The 25,902-nt window shown below is 39.0% G+C and overlaps 2 protein-coding genes across 2 annotated transcripts in view; one reads left to right on the top strand and one right to left on the bottom strand.

Annotated features, from left to right (window-relative positions):
* The window catches only part of LOC133560963 (metalloproteinase inhibitor 3-like), a 50,406-nt gene extending 40,997 nt beyond the window's left edge, over window positions 1–9,409 (bottom strand). The window contains exon 1 of the mRNA XM_061914037.1: window positions 9,144–9,409. Within this exon, the coding sequence (XP_061770021.1) occupies window positions 9,144–9,261 (118 nt within the window). The 5' untranslated portion in view covers window positions 9,262–9,409. The remainder of the gene's footprint in view (window positions 1–9,143) is intronic.
* LOC133560962 (synapsin-3-like) overlaps window positions 1–25,902 on the top strand; it is a 274,400-nt gene that overhangs the window by 171,060 nt on the left and 77,438 nt on the right. The gene's annotated exons all lie outside the window — the stretch shown is intronic.

The raw sequence follows: 25,902 nt of genomic DNA, 5'->3' as shown, positions 1-25,902 counted from the left end.
GGGCCCTCGTCATGTTGGAACTTAGGAACTTAGGACCCTCGTCATGTTGAAACTTCAGCCCCTCATCATGTTGGAACTTAGGAACTTAGGACCCTCGTCATGTTGAAACTTAGGGCCCTCATCATGTTGGAACTTAGGAACTTAGGGCCCTCATCATGTTGGAACTGGTGCATCTTCAGCCCCTCATCATGTTGGAACTTAGGAACTTCAGCCCCTCATCATGTTGGAACTTAGGAACTTCAGCCCCTCATCATGTTGGAACTTAGGAACTTAGGGCCCTCATCATGTTGGAACTGGTGCATCTTCAGCCCCTCATCATGTTGGAACTTAGGAACTTCAGCCCCTCATCATGTTGGAATTTAGGAACTTCAGCCCCTCATCATGTTGGAACTTAGGAACTTCAGCCCCTCATCATGTTGAAACTTAGGAACTTTGGGCCCTCATCATGTTGGAACTTAGGAACTTCAGCCCCTCATCATGTTGGAACTGGTGCATCTTCAGCCCCTCATCATGTTGGAACTTAGGAACTTCAGCCCCTCATCATGTTGGAACTTAGGAACTTCAGCCCCTCATCATGTTGGAACTTAGGAACTTCAGCCCCTCATCATGTTGGAACTTAGTCACTTGGGGCCCTCATCATGTTGGAACTTAGGAACTTCAGCCCCTGATCATGTTGGAATTTAGAAACTTCAGCCCCTCATCATGTTGGAACTTAGGAACTTCAGCCCCTCATCATGTTGAAACTTGGGAACTTTGGGCCCTCATCATGTTGGAACTTAAGGCCCTCATCATGTTGGAACTTAGGAACTTCAACCCCTCATCATGTTGGAACTTAGGAACTTCAGCCCCTCATCATGTTGGAACTTAGGAACTTCAGCCCCTCATCATGTTGGAACTTAGTCACTTGGGGCCCTCATCATGTTGGAATTTAGAAACTTCAGCCCCTCATCATGTTGGAACTTAGGAACTTCAGCCCCTCATCATGTTGGAACTTAGGAACTTAGGTCCCTCATCATGTTGGAACTTAGGAACTTAGGGCCCTCATCATGTTGGAACTGGTGCATCTTCAGCCCCTCATCATGTTGGAACTTAGGAAATTCAGCCCCTCATCATGTTGGAACTTAGGAACTTCAGCCCCTCATCATGTTGAAACTTAGGAACTTTGGGCCCTCATCATGTTGGAACTTAAGGCCCTCATCATGTTGGAACTTAGGAACTTCAGCCCCTCATCATGTTGGAACTGGTGAATCTTCAGCCCCTCATCATGTTGGAACTTAGGAACTTCAGCCCCTCATCATGTTGGAACTTATTCACTTGGGGCCCTCATCATGTTGGAATTTAGGAACTTCAGCCCCTCATCATGTTGGAACTTAGGGCCCTCGTCATGTTGGAACTTAGGAACTTAGGACCCTCGTCATGTTGAAACTTCAGCCCCTCATCATGTTGGAACTTCGGAACTTAGGACCCTCATCATGTTGGAACTTAGGAACTTAGGACCCTCGTCATGTTGAAACTTAGGGCCCTCATCATGTTGGAACTTAGGAACTTAGGGCCCTCATCATGTTGGAACTGGTGCATCTTCAGCCCCTCATTATGTTGGAACTTAGGAACTTCAGCCCCTCATCATGTTGGAACTTAGGAACTTCAGCCCCTCATCATGTTGGAACTTAGGAACTTCAGCCCCTCATCATGTTGGAACTTAGGAACTTAGGGCCCTCATCATGTTGGAACTGGTGCATCTTCAGCCCCTCATCATGTTGGAACTTAGGAACTTCAGCCCCTCATCATGTTGGAACTTAGGAACTTCAGCCCCTCATCATGTTGGAACTTTGTCACTTGGGGCCCTCATCATGTTGGAACTTAGGAACTTCAGCCCTTCATCATGTTGGAATTTAGAAACTTCAGCCCCTCATCATGTTGGAACTTAGGAACTTCAGCCCCACATCATGTTGGAACTTAGGAACTCCAGCCCCTCATCATGTCTGAACTTAGGAACTTAGGGCCCTCATCATGTTGGACCTTAGGAATTTCAACCCCTCATCATGTTGGAACTTAGGAACTTAGGACCCTCATCATGTTGGAACTTAGGAACTTCAGCCCATCATCATGTTGGAACTTAAGAACTTCAGACCCTCATCATGTTGGAGCTTAGGAATTTCAGCCCCTCATCATGTTGGAACTTAGTCACTTGGGGCCCTCATCATGTTGGAACTCAGGAACTTCAGCCCCTCATCATGTTGGAACTTAGGAATTTCAGCCCCTCATCATGTTGGAACTTAGGATTTTCAGCCCCTCATCATGTTGAAACTTAGTCACTTGGGGCCCTCATCATGTTGGAACTTAGGAACTTCAGCCCCTCATCATGTTGGAACTTAGTCACTTGGGGCCCTCATCATGTTGGAACTTAGGAACTTCAGCCCCTCATCATGTTGGAACTTAGGAATTTCAGCCCCTCATCATGTTGGAACTTAGGAACTTCAGCCCCTCATCATGTTGAAACTTAGTCACTTTGGGCCCTCATCATGTTGGAACTTAGGAACTTCAGCCCCTCGTCATGTTGGAATTTAGAAACTTCAGACCCTCATCATGTTGGAACTTAGGAACTTCAGCCCCTCATCATGTTGGATCTTAGTCACTTGGGGCCCTCATCATGTTGGAACTTAGGAACTTCAGCCCCTCATCATGTTGGAACTTAGGAACTTCAGCCCCTCATCATTTTGGAACTTAGGAACTTCAGCCCCTCATCATGTTGGAACTTCGGATCTTCAGCCCCTCATCATGTTGGAACTTATGAACTTCAGCCCCTCATCATGTTGGAACTTAGGAACTTCAGCCCCTCATCATGTTGGAACTTAGGAACTTAGGGCCCTCATTATGTTGGACCTTAGGAACTTAGGGCCCTCATCATGTTTGAACTTTGGGACTTATGGCCCTCATCATGTTGGAACTGGTGCATCTTCAGCCCCTCACCATGTTGGAACTTAGGAACGTAGGGCCCTCATCATTTTGGACCTTAGGAACTTAGGGCCTTCATCATGTTGGAACTTAGGAACTTCAGCCCCTCATCATGTTGGAACTTGGGAAATTCACCCCCTTATTTTGTTGGAACTTAGGAACTTCAGCCACTCATCATGTTGGAACTTAGGAACTTCAGCCCCTCATCATGTTGGAACTTAGGAACTTCAGCCCCTCATCATGTTGGAACTTAGGAACTTAGGGCCCTCATCATGTTGGACCTTAGGAACTTCAGCCCCTCATCATGTTGGAATTTAGAAACTTCAGCCCCTCATCATGTTGGAACTTAGGAACTTCAGCCCCTCATCATGTTGGAACTTAGTCAATTGGGGCCCTCATCATGTTGGAATTTAGAAACTTCAGCCCCTCATCATGTTGGAACTTAGGAACTTCAGCCCCTCATCATGTTGGAACTTAGGAACTTAGGACCCTCGTCATGTTGAAACTTAGGGCCCTCATCATGTTGGAACTTAGGAACTTAGGGCCCTCATCATGTTGGAACTGGTGCATCTTCAGCCCCTCATCATGTTGGAACTTAGGAACTTCAGCCCCTCATCATGTTGGAACTTAGGAACTTCAGCCCCTCATCATGTTGGAACTTTGTCACTTGGGGCCCTCATCATGTTGGAACTTAGGAACTTCAGCCCCTCATCATGTTGGAATTTAGAAACTTCAGCCCCTCATCATGTTGGAACTTAGGAACTTCAGCCTCTCATCATGTTGGAACTTAGGAACTCCAGCCCCTCATCATGTCTGAACTTAGGGCCCTCATCATGTTGGACCTTAGGAATTTCAACCCCTCATCATGTTGGAACTTAGGGCCCTCATCATGTTGGAACTTAGGAACTTCAGCCCATCATCATGTTGGAACTTAAGAACTTCAGACCATCATCATGTTGGAACTTAGGAACTTCAGCCCCTCATCATGTTGGAACTTAGGAACTTAGGGCCCTCATCATGTTGGAACTTAGGAACTTCAGCCCCTCATCATGTTGGAACTTAGGAATTTCAGCCCCTCATCATGTTGGAACTTAGTCACTTGGGGCCCTCATCATGTTGGAACTTAGGAACTTCAGCCCCTCATCATGTTGGAACTTAGGAACTTCAGCCCCTCATCATGTTGGAATTTAGAAACTTCAGCCCCTCATCATGTTGGAACTTAGGAACTTCAGCCCCTCATCATGTTGGAACTTAGTCACTTGGGGCCCTCATCATGTTGGAACTTAGGAACTTCAGCCCCTCATCATGTTGGAACTTAGGAACTTCAGCCCCTCATCCTGTTGGAACTTAGGAACTTCAGCCCCTCATCATGTTGGAACTTAGGATCTTCAGCCCCTCATCATGTTGGAACTTATGAACTTCAGCCCCTCATCATGTTGGAACTTAAGAACTTCATTCCCTCATCATGTTTGAACTTAGGAACTTAGGGCCCTCATTATGTTGGACCTTAGGAACTTAGGGCCCTCATCATGTTTGAACTTTGGGACTTATGGCCCTCATCATGTTGGAACTGGTGCATCTTCAGCCCCTCATCCTGTTGGAACTTAGGAACTTCAGCCCCTCATCATGTTGGAACTTAGGAACTTAGGGCCCTCATCATGTTGGAACTTAGGAACTTAGGGCCCTCATCATGTTGGAACTTAGGAACTTCAGCCCCTCATCATGTTGGAACTTGGGAAATTCACCCCCTTATTTTGTTGGAACTTAGGAACTTCAGCCCCTCATCATGTTGGAACTTAGGAACTTCAGCCCCTCATCATGTTGGAACTTAGGAACTTAGGGCCCTCATCATGTTGGACCTTAGGAACTTCAGCCCCTCATCATGTTGGAATTTAGAAACTTCAGCCCCTCATCATGTTGGAACTTAGGAACTTAGGGCCCTCATCATGTTGGACCTTAGGAACTTCAGCCCCTCATCATGTTGGAATTTAGAAACTTCAGCCCCTCATCATATTGGAACTTAGGACCCTCGTCATGTTGAAACTTAGGGCCCTCATCATGTTGGAACTTAAGAACTTCAGCCCCTCATCATGTTGGAACTTAGGAACTTCAGCCCCTCATCATGTTGGAACTTAGGAACTTCAGCCCCTCATCATGTTGGAACTTAGGAACTTCAGTCCCTCATCATGTTGGAACTTAGGAACTTCAGCCCCTCATCATGTTGGAACTTAGGAACTTCAGCCCCTCATCATGTTGGAACTTCGGAACTTAGGGGCCTCATTATGTTGGAACTTAGGAACTTAGGGCCCTCATCATGTTGGACCTTAGGAACTTAGGGCCCTCATCATGTTAGAACTTAGGAACTTCAGCTCCTCATCATGTTGGAACTTAGGAACTTCAGCTCCTCATCATGTTGGAACTTAGGATATTCACCCCCTCATTTTGTTGGAACTTAGGAACTTCAGCCCCTCATCATGTTGGAACTTAGGAACTTCAGCCCCTCATCATGTTGGAACTTAGGAACTTAGGACCCTCGTCATGTTAGAACTTAGGAACTTAGGACCCTCGTCATGTTGGAACTTAGGGCCCTCATCATGTTGGAACTTAGGAACCTCAGCCCCTCATCATGTTGGAACTTAGGAACTTAGGGGCCTCATTATGTTGGAACTGTCTTATCTTCAGCCTGGAAAATGACTTTTCCTCCAGCGAGAAAGGTCTGGTATTAATGCAAGAGCCAGCTGTGAAGAGGCCGTCTCAACAACCCGGAAACGTCTCATAATTGATCGCCGTCTCCGCTCCGGATTCTCTGAAAACTCGGAGACGAACGCGGCGTTTGAGGCTTCTGCGGGATTTATTATTCCGCTTCCAACGTGGGCTGGCGTGTACGGGGTGAAGCGAGGATAAATAGTGTGCCGCGCTCCCCACGCTCATCTGCTTTTCACATTTTCCTGTCATCTTCCAATATGTCAAGTCCGGTCCACGAGGTGACGTGACTTTGGCCGGCATGGCGGAAGGAGACCTTGTCAACACCGTTTTAACACCGAGGCTTTTCAACAGGTAATAAATATTTAATAATAAGTTATATTTATTTCACCAACAACAGGACGCAACCGCCGTGCAGTCTGCTTGCTTCAAAATAAATTACCAGATTTCCCCGACTATACAGCACACCGGTATATAAGCCACACTCACTACATTTTAGAAGAAAAACATATTTTCCATAAATGAGTCGCATCGGACTATAAGCCGCAGATATATAGGTTGTAAAATGAGTTATTTATACAGAGCAGTAAGGGCAGTAAAACGGCTGATCAGACAAAACAGAAGTCATGGTCATCCTCTCCAATCAGTTAAACAGACCGGTGACGTTTTGGGGAATTTACAAACCGGAACAATACAAAAAGAGTGCCATTGCAAGTTAAAAACACTAACACAGACAATCGTAATGAAAGTGTTTGCATATTAGCTAATGCAAACGACGCTAACTTTATTAAATCAATATGGCGCGTACAAATGCGCATGAAAACATGCCTAAAGACGTCAGACCTGGGACGGTTTAGTGAGCAAGAATTGTTTTAGTTATATTGTAAAACGTACAAACCTTGCTTGAAGTGACGAATGAAGAGTCCATTTAAGTAAAAATGCTATTGACGTCCAGAAGACTTAACCATACTTGTACTTCCGGTTGAGAGATCAGTCTAGACCTAAGGGCACCGCAGCACCGGCGGTGAGCAAACTCGTCCAAAAGGATACGCCATAGCACTCCTTGCTTGGAGTGACGTATGAAGAGTCCATTCGAGTAGAACACTATGGACGTCCAGACGACGGAATCATATTTGTACTTCCGGTTGAGAGATCAGTCGAGACCTAAGGGCACCTCCAGAACCGGCGGCGAGCGAACTTGTCCAAAAGGTTACGCCATAACACTCCCTGCTTGGAGTGATGAATGAAGAATCCATTCGAATAGAAACGCTATGGACGTCTAGAAGACGGAACCGCACTTGTACTTTCAGTTGAGTGATCAGTCTAGACCTAAGGGCAACATTTTTTTTTTTTTTTATATTTGCATTATGGCTGTCAGCGAAGAAAAACATTTTTGAATTAACCGAACCGTTTTATAAACCGCAGGGTATAAAGCGTAGGAAAAAAAGTTTGGTAGCACTTTACAGAGAATACAGAGTGTTGTGTTCCAACCACATGTATGTCGTACCCAATCCTCCCAGTAGCCCCTGGGCATTGAGTCACGTTTAATCCGACGGTGCCGTGTTTCAGTATCGAGGGTTTGCACGCCATGTCACCCCTCTTGGGCACTTGGCGGTCACTTCAGCAGCACTGAGAGCGGACTCAGCCCAACTACCTCCAGGTATCTCAATGCTATTTATTAGCATTAGTGATTTTACATGGCGATTTCAACACCTTCAGATGTGTTGATGAAAACAACAACTAAGATGTACTAATATATATGTGTGTGTGTGTGTGTGTGTGTGTGTGTGTGTGTGTGTGTGTGTGTGTGTGTGTGTGTGTGTGTGTGTGTGTGTGTGTATACCAACATAATGACAACATTAAAACACAGTTGTGTCGTAGACCTAAGTATTCATTAAGTACCACCATAATGACAACATTAAAATACAGTAGTGTAGTAGACCTAAGTATTCATTAAGTACCACCAGTATGACAACATTAAAATACAGTAGTGTAGTAGACCTAAATATTCATTAGGTAATATCATAATGACAACATTAAATACAGTAGTGTAGTGGACCTAAGTATTCATTAAGTACTATCATAATGACAACATTAAATACAGTAGTGTAGTAGACCTAAGTATTCATTAAGTACCACCATAATGACAACATTAAAATACAGTGGTGTAGTAGACCTAAGTATTCATTAAGTACCACCAATATGACAACATTAAAATACAGTAGTGTAGTAGACCTAAGTATTCATTAAGTAATATCATAATGACAACATTAAATACAGTAGTGCAGTGGACCGAAGTATTCATTAAGTACTATCATAATGACAACATTAAATACAGTAGTGTAGTAGACCTAAGTATTCATTAAGTACCACCAGTATGACAACATTAAAATACAGTAGTGTAGTAGACCTAAGTATTCATCAAGTACCACCATAATAACAACATTACAATAAGTATTGTAGTAGACCTAAGTATTCATTAAGTACTATCATAATGACAACATTAAATACAGTAGTGTAGTAGACCTAAGTATTCATTAAGTAGGTCGTACCTGTACCTGTCGTACCTGGGGCGGCATAGCTCGGTTGGTAGAGTGGCCGTGCCAGCAACTTGAGGGTTGCAGGTTCGATTCCCGCTTCCGCCAATCTAGTCACTGCCGTTGTGTCCTTGGGCAAGACACTTTACCCACCTGCTCCCGGTGCCACCCACACTGCTTTAAATGTAACTTAGATATTGGGTTTTACTATGTAAAGCGCTTTGAGTCACTCGATAAAAGCGCTATATAAATATAATTCAATTCAATTCAAAGTACCACCAGTATGACAACATTAAAATACAGTAGTGTAGTAGACCTAAGTATTCATCAAGTACCACCATAATAACAACATTACAATAAATATTGTAGTAGACCTAAGTATTCATTAAATACCACCATAATGACAACATTAAAATACAGTAGTGTAGTAGACCTAAGTATTCATTAAGTAATATCATAATGAAAACATTAAATACAGTAGTGTAGTGGACCTTAGTATTCATTAAGTACCACCATAATAAAAACATTAAAATACAGTAGTGTAGTAGACCTAAGTATTCATTAAGTACCACTATTTAGACAACATTAAAACACAGTTGTGTAGTATACCTAATTATTAATTTACATTTAAATTTAAACCAGTGCGGCACTGGGAGCAGGTGGGTAACGTGCTGCCCCAATACTTACAGTATTAACACTCTTTAGGGCGCAACAACAAAACACTATACTGCCCTCTAACGTCTTGTACTTGCAACTGCAATAGCATTTTAATGTTGTACTTGCAAATAATATGACGATAATAAATCAAGGTTTGCTTTGAAATGATTCATGTTTATAATTCCACTCGTGAAAGTGAAATAAATGAAGTGAAAGTGAAGCGTTCCTTCTGAGCACGGACCCAAATCGATCGGCGTTACGCTCCTACTCGATGTGTAATCGATGACTCACCGATGTCGGAGTCGCAGTAGGCGTCCTGCGGGTGCGTGAGCGCGCAGGAGCAGCCGTCAGCGTGCGGGAGCTGCAGCAGGCTGACGGCCAGCAGCAGGCCGCTGAGGTGCGAGTACATGTCCGCGCTGTGCTGCGTGCTGCTCGGCGTGTGAGGTCCGCGTGGGTCGGGGGTGCTTGTTACGGTCCGAGTGTGTGACTGCTGGCGGACTGAGAGGCTCCGGCGTTCATATAGACGCCGTGACGCCTCCACCTCTGCACGCCGGGGGCGGGGCGGCCAATCACGGCGCGGTGATGGCGGCACGGACCGGTGGCGGGTTGGAACTTTTTTTTTTTTTTTTTTTTTTTTTTGAAATAACATCGTTAATCCCCAAAAAAAAAAGAAAAGGAAATGACGTCATGAGGAAACACTTGTTTTCTCTCACAAAGTTACGCCATTCCCAAACACCTCAGGATATGACTTTAATTTGTTCTGTGACGCAGCAGGAAGCGTTTGTGTCTTTTTTTTTTTACCATCAGACTTTTTTCACACTCACACACAATCATATTAATATATATTTTTTTAATTTAATTGGAAACAAACTGGTGGGCAAAATATGTTGGTTTTAACATGTAGTTTGTTAAAATAAAGTGCTTTAAAATTGGGTGTGTAAAAACAAAAAAGATAATTCTATAAAAAATTGCTATAAAATTAGCTTCAGTCTTTATTTATCAAAAGTGAGTTTTGATAAATATACTTGCACCACATTTTTTGTACACAGACGTGTTTTTACACTTACTTTTTATACACCACAGTTTTCTGCTTTTTCTGCACCATTTTTTGTACACAGACGTTTTTTTACACTTTTTTTTTTAGACACCAAATTTTTGTACTTTTTCTGAACCAATTTTTTTACACTGAATTTTTCAGATTTTTATTTGTTTTCAATGAATTTTTATACACTTTTTTACACAGATTTTTTATACACCAAATTTTTCTGCTTTTTCTGCACCAGTTTTTTGTACACAAATGTTATTTTACGCTTATTTTTTTATACACCAAATTTTTCAGCTTTTTCTGCACCAACTTTTTTACACTGAATTTTGCAGATTTTTATTTGTTTTCAATGAAATTTTATACACTATTTTTTTTACACTGATTTTTGTATTCACCAAATTTTCTCGCTTTTTCTGCACCAATGTTTTGTACACAGACATTTTATTTACAGATATTTTTTTATACACCAAATTGTTCTGCTTTTTCTGCACCAGTTTTTTTACACTGAATTTTTCCGATTTTTATTTGTTTTCAATTAAATTTTATACAGTATTTTTTCACACCGATTTTTTTTATACACCTAATTTTTCTGCTTTTTCTGCACCAATTTTTTACTCTGAATTTTTCAGATTTTAATTTGTTTTCAATTAATTTTTATACACTTTTTTTTACACTTTTTACACCAATTTTTTCTGCATTGAATGTTTTTACACTGGCTTTCCGCACCCAAAAAAAAATGTTAACACAATTTTTTTACTCTTATTTTTTCTGCTTTGAATTTTTTTAAACGGAATTTTTTTACACTTAATATTTTCCACTGATTTGTATCTACATCCATTTTTCTAAACTGACTATTTTTACACTGATTTTTTTATCCACTTAATTATTTTTACACTTAATTATTTTTACTTGGACTTTTTTTTCCCACATCAAATTAGGCAGACAATTTCATCGAAATAATAAAATGGTGTTTGTTAAAATACAGTGTTTTAAAATTGGGTGTGCTAAAAAAAAGAATATTGCAGAACAATTACTATAAAAATGCTTCAATCTTCATTTATGAGAAGGGAGTTTTGAAGCAACAAATATTTTTGCACTGAATTTTTCTGCACCACATTTTTGTACACAAACTTTTTTTACACTGATTTTTTTATACACCAAATTTTTCAGCTTTTTCTGCACCATTTTTTTACACTGAATTTTTCTGCTTTTAATTTCCATCCACCGCTTATTCCCCTTCGGGGTCGCGGGGGGCGCTGGCGCCTAGCTTTCCAATTATTTTTTTACACTGATTTTTTAATCCACCAATTTTTTCTGCATTGAATGATTTACACTGACTTTTTCCTGTTTTGTTTTGTTTGTTTGTTTTTATGACCCAGTTTGTTATGGCGAACCCCCCCCCCCCCACACAAAATATGCAATATTTTAAAAATATATTTTATATGTATATACTTATGTATATATACTTATATTATAAAAAATAGTGTTTATATCTTCCCATTTAGATGAAGAATTAATCATAATCCTTACAAAAGTGCGGGGGGCCCCAGTACTTACAGTATTAACACTCTTCAGGGCGCAACAACAACAACAAGAAACGATACACTACTGCCATCTAACGTCTTGGACTTGCAACTGCAAAAGCAACCCAAAAAGGACCAGTTTTTCTAAGTGCTAAACAAAATACACAAACTACCAACATGATAACACAATGACTTACTCTACAATGTCTGCTTTCACTGGGGTAAAGACTAATGAGATGTTTATATCTTCCCGTTTGGATGAAGAATTAATCATAATCCTTACAAAAGGTTAAAAAAAAAAAGTGCCGCTAACTTCTCTGCTGCCAGTGCGGGTGGCCCCAGTACTTAGAGTATTAACATTCTTCAGGGCGCAACAACAACAAAAAAAAACGATACACTACTGCCATCTAATGTCTTGGACTTGCAACTGCAAAAAAAAAAGTACTGGCATTTCAAAGTGCTTAACAAAATACACAAACTACCAACATAATAACACAATCACTTACCTTACAATGTCTGCTCTCACTGGGGTAAAGATTGATGGGATGTTTATACATCCCTGTTTGGATGAAGAATTAATCATAATCTTTACAAAAGGTTAAACAAATAAATGCCGCTAACTGCACTGCTCCCGGTGCGGGTGGCCCCATTACTTACAGTATTAACACTCTTCAGGGCGCAACAACAACAAAAAAGAACGATACACTACTGCCATCTAACGTCTTGGACTTGCAACTGCAAAAAAAAAATTAAAAAGTACCGGTATTTCAAAGTGCTAAACAAAATACACAAACTACCAACATAATAACCCAATCACTTACTGTACAATGTCTGCTTGCACTGGGATAAAGACTGCTGGAATGGTTATATATTCCCCTTTGGATGAAGAATTAATCATAATCCTTACAAAAGATTAAATAAAGTTCCGCTAACTGCATTGCTCCTAGTGCGGGTGGCACCAGTATTTACAGTACTAACACTCTTCAGTGCGCAACAACAACAAAAACAATATACACTACTACCATCAAACTTCTTGGACTTGCAACTGCAAAAAAAAAAATACCGGTATTTCTAAGTGCTAAACAAAATACACAAACTACCAACATGATTATACAAAACAATCACTTACTGTACAATGTCTGCTCTCACTGGGATAAAGACTGACGGGACGTTTATGGACTTGCAACTGCAAAAAAACAGCAATATATTGAAAATAAAAATATCAATATAAGGCGCCGCTTGCTTTGATTTTGCAGTTTTTTTTAAGTTTGCACCCCTCCCACTTTATATCAAATGTCCTTTGTAGAGGACATGGGGGACTTTGCATGGGGGACTTTGCAGTGATGTGTTGGGGTCTGTTGCAGAATTTTTAAAATATTTTTTAAACAGCAAAAATGGGGAAAATAAAACATGTGAAAAGAAACATTTTTTGTTTTTTTTGGTCTTTTCACAAAAAAACAATATTCTATTTAATTGCAATTTTGATTGCATTTTAGATCTGATGCTAAAAAGTGTGACTTTGTTTGTTTGTTGACATATATTCCACCATAGCATGCGAGGCTGCAAATACGTGCGTGGCCGCAGCAATAATACACGACGCCGCGCTTCCCCACCCTGCCCGCGTGACCTTGAAGGCAGCATCCGCTGTCTCCTCTAATCCGTCTCTGCTCGCCAAGGGCTCGACGGAGCGCCGCGGCCGGGGTTAAACGAGCCAATTAAAGCGGTCTTCCGCCGCCTCTCGCCGCGTCGGTGAACCCACGCCCCCGCTGCAGAGGCTTATCTGCAGAGGGCTATGTTAAGGAATGACGACGCTCGCCGTTATGTAACCCGGCCAGGGATAATCAAGTCGACCGACGTTCATGTTACGCATTTTTTTATTTTATTTGACGTCAATCGTTTGTCGGCGCGTCGTGCAAATGAGAGGAAACGATGACCTTAAATGGGAACGGCAACTTTTTATTTTTATTTTAGCAATCATTAACAATCCTTACATAATACAAGAACACATGTATTTATTGGTTGATGCATTCTATATCATAACTAAATGTTAGCGAAAGTCAGCCAACAATGGAGGTAACATAATTTGTAAATCATTCTAAAATTATCCCAAAATCTTCATTATTATAACTGTACTGTGGGTATATATGTAAGGTAGTATCTAGTAACATTCATAATAACATGTAATATTTACGTATTTTTCTCTTTTTAAGTGGCATGTTAACTTTTGACACTGTTTGTTTTGTCCTTCAACAACAACAAGACTACTAATCATAGCCATGAAAGACTAACAAAGATTACTTTGGGACAAATGATGATCCAGAAACTTCTATTTTTGAACCTGAACATAAGGAGGATGAGCTATAAGTTTTAGAATGTGTGTGCTAAAAAGATTCAGCTTTAGTCAAACACTAAACATCATGTAGCAGTATTAGAATAAAATAAATATACCAAAATATCCATTATTATAACTGTGCTTTAAGTATATATGTAATGTAGTATCTAGTAACATTCATAATAACATGTAATATTTACATATTTTTCTCTTTTTAAGTGGCATGTTAACTTTTGACAATGTGTGTTTTGTCCTTCAACAACAACAAGACTACTAATCATAGCCATGAAAGACAACAAAGACTAGTTTGGGACAAATGATGATCCAGAAACTTCTATTTTTGAACCTGAACATAAGGAGGATGAGCTATAAGTTTTAGAATGTGTGTGCTAAAAAGATTCAGCTTTAGTCAAACACAAAGCATCATGTAGCAGTATTACAATAAAATAAATATCCCAAAATCTCCATTATTATAACTGTGCTGTAAGTATATATGTAATGTAGTATCTAGTAACATTCATAATAACATGTAATATTTACGTATTTTTCTCTTTTTAAGTGGCATGTTAACTTTTCACAATGTTCGCGTTTTCCTTCAACAACAACAAGACTACTAATCATAGCCATGAAAGACAACAAAGACTACTTTGGGACAAATGATGATCCAGAAACTTCTATTTTTGAACCTGAACATAAGGAGGATGAGCTATAAGTTTTAGAATGTGTGTGCTAAAAAGATTCAGCTTTAGTCAAACACTAAGCATCATGTAGCAGTATTACAATAAAATAAATATCCCAAAATCTCCATTATTATAATTGTGCTGTAAGTATATATGTAATGTAGTATCTAGTAACATTCATAATAACATGTAATATTTACGTATTTTTCTCTTTTTAAGTGGCATGTTAACTTTTCACAATGTTCGCGTTTTCCTTCAACAACAACAAGACTACTAATCATAGCCATGAAAGACAACAAAGACTACTTTGGGACAAATGATGATCCAGAAACTTCTATTTTTGAACCTGAACATAAGGAGGATGAGCTTTAAGTTTTAGAATGTGTGTGCTAAAAAGATTCAGCTTTAGTCAAACACTAAACATCATGTAGCAGTATTAGAATAAAATAAATATCCCAAAATCTCCATTATTATAACTGTGCTGTAACTATATATGTAATGTAGTATCTAGTAACATTCATAACAACATGTAATATTTACGTAGTTTGCTGTTTTTTAAGCATATGGTGGTGTGTAAATTTTTCACAATGTCCTGAATGAGTTGCTATTTTATTACAATTTTTTTAAATAAAAAAAATATATATTTTATCGTATTTTTTAAATATGTCGCGGGCCTATCAAAAATAAGCTGTGTGCCGCAAATGGCCCCTAGGTCGCACTTTGGACTCCCCTTATGTTTGCTTAATATATTCAAGGAGCCAATGTAGTTTGCTAAAAAAAACCTCCAAGGTTTTATATACATGCTGTAAGTATATATGTAGTATCTAGTAACAATCACAATAACATGTGACATGTACGTATTTTGCTCATTTTAATTTCACATACGCATTACAACGTTCCCCTTTCCCTTAAACAACAACAAGACCACTAATCATGGCAGACTTGATGAGAGACAACAAAGACTACTTTGGGACAAATGAGGATCCAAAAACTTCTATTTTTGAACCTGAACATAAGGAGGATGAGTAACAAGGTTTAGAAGCTCTGTGCTAAACAGATGCAGATTTAGTCAAAGCCTAAGCATCATGTAGCAGTATTAGAATAAAATAAATATCCCAAAATCTCCATTATTATAACTGTGCTGTAAGTATACACGTAATGTAGTATCTGGTAACATTCATAATAACATGTAATATTTACAAAGTTTGCTCTTTTCAAGCATACGGTGACATATTAACTTTTTACAATGTCCTTCATGAGTTGCTCTTTTATTCCACTTTTTTTGTACATTTTTAAAACATTTATTTTATTGTATTTTTAAAATATGTCGCGGGCCGTTCAAAAAGTAGCCGTGTGCCGCAAATGGTCGCACTTTGGACTTCTCTTATTTTGGCTTAAAATTGTTTTTGTTTTTTTTAATGTCTGGAGCCAATGTAGGTCGCTATATTCCACCTATAAATCGCTTTAAAAAAATCAACATTTTACATACATGCTATAAGTATATATGTAGTATCTAGTAACATTCGCAACAACATGTGCTTTAGTCAAACACTATGCATCATGTAGCAGTATTAGTATAAAATAAATATCCCAAAATCTCCATTATTATAACTGTGCTGTAAGTATATATGTAATGTAGTATCAATTACAGTAAAAATAACATGTAAAATTTACATAGTTTGCTCTTTTTAAGCGGTACGTTAATTTTTCACAATGTTTACTTTTCCCTTCAACAAGACTACTTATCATGGCAGACTTGATGAGAGACAACAAAGACTACTTTGGGACAAATAATGATACAAAAACTTCTATTTTTGAACCTGAATATAAGGAGGACGAGCTACAAGTTTTAGAAGCTGTATGATAAACTGAGCCATCAAGTAGCATTATTGCTAAGTGCTAAAAAAATATACCAACGACCAACAATAATAATAACAATCAATAACAATAATAAAACAATCACTTACTGTACAATGTCTGCTCTAATTGGGATAAAGACTGATGGGATGTTTATATCTTCCCGTTTAGATGAAGAATTAATCATAATCCTTACAAAGGGTAAAAAAAAAAAAAGTGCCGCTAACGAGCGTCTTTTGGTGTCTTTCTGGCCATCTCCAGGTCTAAGTTGGTTGTCAAAGTTGACCAGCTTGTGGGTTTATGTCCACAACCTTTTACTTTCCAAGTGAGAGGCATGATTTATAATCTGGAATTAACTCTCAACAACCCAGAGGCCATGCAGCAGCTCAATACCTCAAAGAACTGCGCACCCCCAAATCCTCCACACGACACCTCCGCTCCGGACAGACTAACCTCCGACGACAAAGCTACGAACAATGGGAGACCGGGATTTCTGCCCCGCCACTCCCAGTCTGTGGAACTCTCTCCCTGACCACCTGAGGGCACCACAGACAGTGGATGCTTTAAAAAAAAAAAATCAAAACCCTTCTTTAAAAAAAATAAAAATACTTTTTTTAGATGTATGCGTGCTAGTTCTAGTTTTAATTTTTATTTACTTTTAAAATCCTTTTATTTATTTTTTCAATACACTGTAGCACTTTGAGGTTGTTTGCTCAATGGAAAGTGCTTTTTACAAATAAAATCTATTATTATTATTATTATTATTATTATCATTATTATTAGCATAAGCTAGTTAGCTCTCTGTGTGATCACAGCACTGCTAAAAGTAGTTCCTTTGCATTAGCGCTGGTAATAACCGTGTGACAGTACCTCACTGTCGTGCGGGTTCCATGGACCACCCAGGAAGGACATGCTTGTTCAGGTTTGACTCTTGTTTATTTTTTCAAATAAAGAAAGTCTTTTGCGCCGTCGTTCCTCGCATTGCTCGCTCCTCCGTGCCGCTCTTCAGTCGTCCGCGTCTTCGTCGTCGCCGTCTTGCTCTCTGTTGCTTTCGCTCCTCATCCACTGCTGCAGGCTCTCCAACTCCTTCTGCCCCGTTCTCTCCTCCTTCTCCCCTTTTATACATCGAAAGGAGATACGTCAATTGTCTCCCGGTGCGCGAGCCACGGACCTGATCCCGCTCGGTCGTCGTCTCCGCCATCCGTCGGACCGTCAGCTTCACTTCTCCACAAACAGAATCGCTAATTAAAATTCAGGTCAGTCTAAATTGGTTGTCAAAGTTGACCATCTTTTGGGTTTATGTCCAAAACCTTCTACTATCCAGGTGCAAGGCATGATTTCTAATCTGGAATTAACTTTCACCAACTCAGAGACGATGCAGCAGCTCTATATGTCAATATAGCAGCATAAGCTAGTTAGATCACGGCTCCTGTAAAAGTAGTTCCTCGGCATTAGCGCTTATAGTAACAGTATTGCTTGTTAAAATTCAGGTCCGTGCAGTACTGTTGGCCATTTTTTGAGCTTTTTTAAAGGGCTTTATGTGCAAAATAGAGAACTTTTAATGACTCTGTTGTTCGCTGACTTCTGCTAGTGTTTATTTATGATTTAGAATGCGTAACAGAAGAAAAACATATGTGTTCTTGTCTTACATAAAGATAGTGATTGATAGGCAAAAAGTGCAGTTCCCTTTTAAATGGTAAATAAATTCTATTCCCCACACACGAGTCACATGAAAAACGAGCATCTTTTGGTGTCTTTCTGGTCATCTCCAGGTATAAATTGGTTGTCAAAGTTGACCAACTTCTGGGTTTATGTCCACAACCTTCTACTATCCAGGTGAGAGGGATGATTTCTAATCTGGAATTAACTCTCACCAACCCAGAGGCGATGCAGCAGCTCAATATGTCAATATAGCAGCACCAGTGCCTCCATGAAAATGCTCCGCCCCTCTACCTCAAAGAACTGCTCACCCCTAAATCCTCCGCTCTGCCGCTCCCAGTCTGTGGAACGCTCTCCCTGACCACCTGAGGGCACCACAGACTGTGGATTTTTTTTTGTTTTTTTTAAAAAGCCTTAAGAACATCTCTTTAAAAAAAAAAAAAAGATGAGCCTTTTTTTATATATGCGTGCAAGTTCTAGTTTTGTTATTTATTCTTATTATCCTTTTATTTATTTTTGTAATACACTGTAGCACTTTGAGGTTGTTTGCTCAATGGAAAGTACTTTTTAGAAAATAAGATCTTATTATTATTAGCATAAGCTAGTTAGCTCTCTGTGTGATTTTAGCTCTGCTAAAAGTAGTTCCTCGGCATTAGTGCTTATAATATCAGTATCGCTAATTAAAGTTCAGGTCAGTGTAGTATTGGTGGCATTTTTTTTTTTTTAGCTTTTTTAGAGGGCTTTATGGGCAGAACAGAGAACTTTTAATGGCTTTGTTCTTAGCTGACTTCTGCTAGTGTTTATTTATGATTTAAAAATGCGTAACAGAAGAAAAACATATGTGTTCTTGTCTTACATAAAGATAGTTATTGATTGGCAAAAAGTGCAGTTCCCCTTTAAGGTGGTGATGGTACCAAATGCCCATCCATCCATTTTCTACCGCTTATTCCCTTTCGGGGTCGCGGGGGGCGCTGGCGCCTATCTCAGCTACAATCGGGCGGAAGGCGGGGTACACCCTGGACAAGTCGCCACCTCATCGCAGGGCCAACACAGATAGACAGACAACATTCACACTCACATTCACACACTAGGGCCAATTTAGTGTTGCCAATCAACCTATCCCCAGGTGCATGTCTTTGGAAGTGGGAGGAAGCCGGAGTACCCGGAGGGAACCCACGCATTCACGGGGAGAACATGCAAACTCCACACAGAAAGATCCCGAGCCTGGATTTGAACCCAGGACTGCAGGACCTTCGTATTGTGAGGCAGACGCACTAACCCCTCTGCCACCGTGAAGCCTGGTACCAAATGGTAATATAAAATAAATTCTATTCCCCAACACATGAGTCACATGAAAAACTATTCTTACTAAAAATAATTGTAAAAAAAGGTCTGTTTTTCTGGCTGCAGATTAGAAGATGTGGGCCCGCTCTTGAAGCAACAGGCACACCCGAGGGGAAGGTATGGCCGATAATGCCCTGTCACGTACCACCGCAGCACATCTGGAATAACACCGACGTGACATGCCCGACTTCGACACCACATCGGCATGCGGGACTGAACTTGTGTGTGCCCAAATGTGGAGATGAGGGCCGGGGGTGTGGGGGGGGGAGTCCACGGAACAAACGCTTTGAGTCAAAAGACAACATTCCAAACATACCGCACGTTCCCACGCGGGGACAAACATCAATTACCACTTATCACGGCAATTTAGTCATTCATGCATTTTCAGTCTGAAACACCCCCCCGAATTCCAAATAGTCGCCCGGACCGCCGTCATTGAGCTCGTGAGTTCAAACCCCGGGCCGAGTTATACTAAAGACTATAAAATGGGAGCTATTACCTACCTGCTTGGCACTCAGTATCAAGGGTTGGAATTCGGGTTTAAATAACCCAAAAATAATTCCCGGGCGTGGCCGTCGCCGCTGCTCACTGCTCCCCTCACCTCCCAGGGGGTGATTAAGGGTGATGGGTCAAATGCAGGGAATAATTTCGCCACACCTCGTGGGTGTGTGTGACAATCATTGGTACTTTAGCTTTTTAATACAGAGGTAGACAGATATGGGTTTTGCAGGGCCGATACAGATACCGATTATTAGGAGTCAATAAGCAATATTTGTAGCCGTTATTATTTTTGGGTAAAAATCATTTAAAGATGAATATTATATGTCAGTAAACATCTGGACAAGGCTTTAAGTTGTTGTTTTTATTTGTTTTAGTGACATAATGTTTAATGTTGTGTTTAATTGATTTAAGATTAAGTTGTAACTTCTTCTTAAAAATGTGTCGGCCGCACATTCTAAAAATACTGTTACAAACAAAAACAAAACATTCAAAAGTGGAATAAAAGAGTACGCACGCGAAAAGTGACAAGAAAAAGTTGCAATGTTGACTATAATAACCTAAATCTGTTGTTGTGTTGATAGCAGTCATTGCTCAAAAATAATAATGCATCAAAATGAATGTTGTTATGAATGATCGGCATGTTCAAGGTTCCAATTACTTTACTGAAATATTTCACTCTGAAATATTTTTGGGGGAAACCACACACACACACGCATACAGTATTTATATATATATATATATATATATATATATATATATATATATATATATATATATATACATATATATATATATATATATATATATATATACTGTGTATATATATGTATGTATATATGTATGTATATGTATGTATGTAAGTATATACGTATGTATATATGTATATGTATGTACGTGTATATATGTGTATATATGTATGTATATATTTATATATGTATTTATGTATATTATAAGTATGTATGTATGTGTGTATATATGTGTATGTATGTATGTACAGTATATGTTTATTTGTATATATGTGTTTGTTTATATATATATATATATATATATATATATATACTCTATATATGTGTGTGTATGTATGTATGTATATATGTATGTATATGCATGTATGTAAGTATATATGTATGTATATATATATGTATGTACGTGTATATATGTGTATATATGTATGTATGTATATATTTATATATATATTTATGTATATATATATGTATATATGCGTATATATATGTGTGTATATATGTATATACATATATATTTTGTGTGTGTGTGTGTGTGTGTATAGATATATATATAGGTATAGATATTTGAATATATTTGTTTCACGGTGGCAGAGGGGTTAGTGCGTCTGCCTCACAATACGAAGGTCCTGCAGTCCTGGGTTCAATTCCAGGCTCGGGATCTTTCTGTGTGGAGTTTGCATGTTCTCTCCGTGAATGCGTGGGTTCCCTCCGGGTACTTCGGCTTCCTCCCACTTCCAAAAACATGCACCTGGGGATAGGTTGATTGGCAACACTAAATTGGCCCTAGTGTGTGAATGTGAGTGTGAATGTTGTCTATCTATCTGTGTTGGCCCTGCGATGAGGTGGCGACTTGTCCAGGGTGTACCCCGCCTTCAGCCCGATTGTAGCTGAGATAGGCGCCAGCGCCCCCCGCGACCCCGAAAGGGAATAAGCGTTAAAAAATGGATGGATGGATGGATGTTTACAAATATAGCCTATACGTATATATAAATATGTATAATATATGTATATATGATTAAATATGTACATATAGAGCATTTAAAGTTTGACTCCAACCTTGTTAACAACTTCCCTAATGTTTTGTAAAGAATCAGAAATTTCAAGCGTCTAAAATGTATCAAACATGGAGAAGTGTGTAGAAAGTGGTTTGCACTTTTCCCATCATGCCTTGTAACGGATTTAAATGGATGTTATTTACAATTTTTCATGGAGGTTTTCTAATATCAACAAAGTTCAGAGAACAGGTTGTGTTACGTTTGACATGTTTGTTCAATATTTGTTTTTTTTTGTTTGTGTCATGACTAGGGAAGGTTGTTTGTATTGGGTCATATAAGTCCATGCCGTTCTCTGGAAAGTACACTACATGGCCACTGGCAACAATTAACATGTTTACATTTAGTATGTGCAGACATTGTTGAAAGATACAAAGTCATGTATAGATTGTGTGTTTGATGGGGTAGTCCTAGTGTAAGCTCTGAGATGGTTGCAGTGCAGACTGCAGCTCTGCGTATCAAAGGTTTATACAGCGTAGGAGCGGCTGACAAAGGAGAACAAAGCGGTGAGGAGGAAATACCTTTCATGCCACTGACAGGCTAAGGGGAAAAGAGGAAGCTTGAAGAGATCGCCCCGCTGGGAGGGAAGGCGGCTTCTTGCCAAGGCAGAAAGTGCTCGGCCTTGACAACGGCTTGGACCGACTCAAGACCACCTTTTCTGCAGCCCTGTGATGTTGGGTCACGGTGTCTCTCGTTAGCTTGGCTCACAAGAAAATCCAATATTCAGTCTAAGCCTGGGCCCCTGGAGAGGGGGTCCAGACTGAGGCCAATGGGGGGGTGGGGGGGGGACTCACAGCCATGGCACACATAAGCATGTCTGTAATAGGGGAAACATCAAAAAACACAAAGGACATTAAAAAAACATGTTGCAACCAGCCACTTATACATACAGCTACAAAAGTAAAAAAACAACAACACCCCATCGTCTGCTGGGGTGGGGGTGAGCATGACCAGAGGCAGGAGCAGACCCAACAAAGCAACTAAGAGATTCATTCAATTCATATACTTTTTTTTAAATGTTCTCGTAATCAGACCATATTTTTGGTATTTTAGGATTTTTTTTGTTTGTTTGTTTTGACCCCCCCACCCCCAAATAACATTTAAAGTGTAATATTTAATGTCAATTAATTGGAGCTTTAAACCGATCAATAATTAATACCAACAATGATTTTGATGCATTATTATATTTTGAGCAATGAGATTCAAAAACAAAATCCCTCTGAAATTTTTAAAAATCAAAAAAAGGCCCCTCAGTCATAAAAGTGTTAAAAGTAAGTCATGCATATATATATATTTTTTTCAACGCTTATTTGTAAATATTTGTATTAACTAAAGTTTTTTGGGTTTTGTTTTTTTCAGTTTTATTTTATGTCATTTTTGTCAAAGAAAACTTTAGTGTTTATCTGGCAAACACACCAAATATGCAATATTCAGTAGTATATGTGATGTGAAGTCATTGGAGACTTTCATAAGTCAATCATTCATGACAACATTCATTTTGATGCATTATTATATTTTGAGCAATGAGATTATTTTTTTTTAAATTCCACTAAAATTCTCAGGGATCCAAAAAAAAGCCTCTCACTCATAAAAGTGTTGAAAATAAATCTTGCTTTTTTTTTTTTTTTTTTATTATTTTTGTACATTCAACACTTTTTATAAGTCTGTAAATCAACTAAAGTTTGTATTATTTTTGTTTGTTTATTTTGTGCCATTTTTTCTCAAAGAAAACTTTAGTTTTTATCTGGCAAACACACCAATTATGCAATATTCAGTAGTATATTTAATGTAAATAAATGCAGCCTTAAATCGATCAATAATTCATTACAACAATCATTTTGATGCATTATTATTTTTTGAGCAATGCTGTTATTTAAAAAATCCCACTAAAATTGTCTAGGATCCAAAAAAGGCCCCCACTCATAAAAGTTTTTAAAATAAGTCATGCTTTTTTTACAAATGTTTTACTTTCAACGCTTTTTATAAGTCTCTCGATCAATTATAAGTTTGTATTATTTTGTGTGTTTATTTTATGCCGTTTTGTCAAAGAAAACTTTAGTGTTTATCTGGCAAACACACCAAATATGAAATATTCAGTAGTATATGTAATGTGAAGTCATTGGAGACTTTAAATAGTCAATAGTTAATAACAACATTCATTTTGATGCATTATTATATTTTCAGCAATGAGGTTATTTTTTAAAAATCCCATTATAATTCTCAGAAAACTAAAGAAAGGCCCCCATTCAGAAGTGTTAATAAGTCATACATATATATATATATATATATTTTGTATTTATTTACTTTCAACGCTTCTTTTGATGCATTATTATATTTTGAGCGAAAACATTTTAAAATAAATGTTTATTTATTTGAGTTACTATAATTTCTACATCGACTTTAGGTCTATCTGTCGATATAAAGTTGTATTTTTTATTTTTTTGTTATGTTTAATGTACTTTTTGTGAAAGAAAATCCGGACGAACACACAAAATATGCATTTTTTTCCCTTAATAAAATTTAAAATGTAATATTTCATGTCAATTAATTGGAGATTTAAATGGATCAATAACAATAACAACAATGATTTTGATGCATTATTATATTTTGAGCAATGGCAGTTTTAAAGTAAAGAAAAATGCTTGCATGGTAACTTTTTTTGTTACATTCCACCTGTTTCATCTTTTTATAATACTTTTTTATGTTTGTTTTTTTTTAATTTTTAGAACGAGCCGGGTGTCCGCAAATTATCTCCGGGCCGCACTTTGGACACCCCTGCTTTAAAAGTTCCATTTGTTTTGATAATTTGGGACCTTCATTTCGGCCCATTTCCTGGCTATAAACGAGTGTTTTGTTCCACCTCCAGTCCTCCATGGGGACAAAAGCAGTAAACGGGATTAGTCTTTCTTCCGGGGACCAAAAAAGCGACGTTTTAGAGAGGCCGGTGTTTCCCAGAAACCTGAGTGTTCCGAGGAAAGGTGGTGCCCGCGTGGGAAAAGAAAAGGTATTTCGGGGAGTCGGTTGACGAGTCATCGGCAGGTCAGAGGTCAGGGATGTAAAAAGGGTCTGGGGGGGATTTTTCAGTATGGAAGTTGTCAACACTTACAGAAATACACTTCACTGTTGTTATAAGAATGATGAAATGTTTCCAGTTCCTCCGGACAAAATGTCTGAAAAGGAGTCGAAGGAAGCAGAGCTTATTCAATTCAATCCCTTTTAACACTTTTATTTATATTTTTTTAGAAAAGTGTGACCAGTAGATGGCAGTCACACATAAGAGATACGTGTAGACTGCAATATGATAGCAGTCACACATAACAGATAAGTGTAGACTGCAATATGATGGCAGTCACACATAAGAGATACGTGTGGACTGCGATATGATGGCAGTCACACATAAGAGATACGTGTAAACTGCAATATGATGGCAGTCACACATAAGAGATACGTGTAGACTGCAATATGATGGCAATCACATAAGAAATACGTATAGACTGCGATATGATCGCAGTCACACATAAGAGATACATGTAGACTGCAATATGATGGCGGTCACACATAAGAGACACGTGTTGACTGCGATATGATGGCGGTCACACATAAGAGATACGTGTAGACTGCAATATGAAGGCCGTCACAAATAAGACATACGTGTGGACTGCGATATGATGGCGGTCACACATAAGAGATACGTGTAGACTGCAATATGATGGCAGCCACACATAAGAGGTACATGTAGACTGCCATATGATGGCAGTCACACATAACAAAGGGTGCAATATGATGGCAGTCACACATAAGAGATACGTGCAGACTGCAATATGACGGCCGTCACAAATAAGAGATACGTGTGGACTGCGATATGATGGCGGTCACACATAAGAGATACGTGTAGACTGCAACATGAAGGCAGTTACACTTAAGAGATACGTGTAGACTGCAATATGATGGCAGTCACATAAGAAATACGTATCGACTGCGATATGATGGCAGTCACACATAAGAGATACATGTAGACTGCAATATGATGGCGGTCACACATAAGAGACACGTGTCGACTGCGATATGATGGCGGTCACACATAAGAGATACGTGTAGACTGCAATATGAAGGCCGTCACAAATAAGACATACGTGTGGACTGCGATATGATGGCGGTCACACATAAGAGATATGTGTAGACTGCAATATGATGGCAGCCACACATAAGAGATACATGTAGACTGCAATATGATGGCAGTCACACATAAGAAAGGGTGCAATATGATGGCAGTCACACATAAGAGATACGTGCAGACTGCAATATGACGGC

The sequence above is a fragment of the Nerophis ophidion genome, linkage group LG10 (assembly GCF_033978795.1).
Source record: "Nerophis ophidion isolate RoL-2023_Sa linkage group LG10, RoL_Noph_v1.0, whole genome shotgun sequence".
Lineage (NCBI taxonomy): Eukaryota > Metazoa > Chordata > Actinopteri > Syngnathiformes > Syngnathidae > Nerophis > Nerophis ophidion.
The sequence above is the reverse complement of the archived record's forward strand: the minus strand, read 5'-3'. Positions and strand labels throughout refer to the sequence as shown.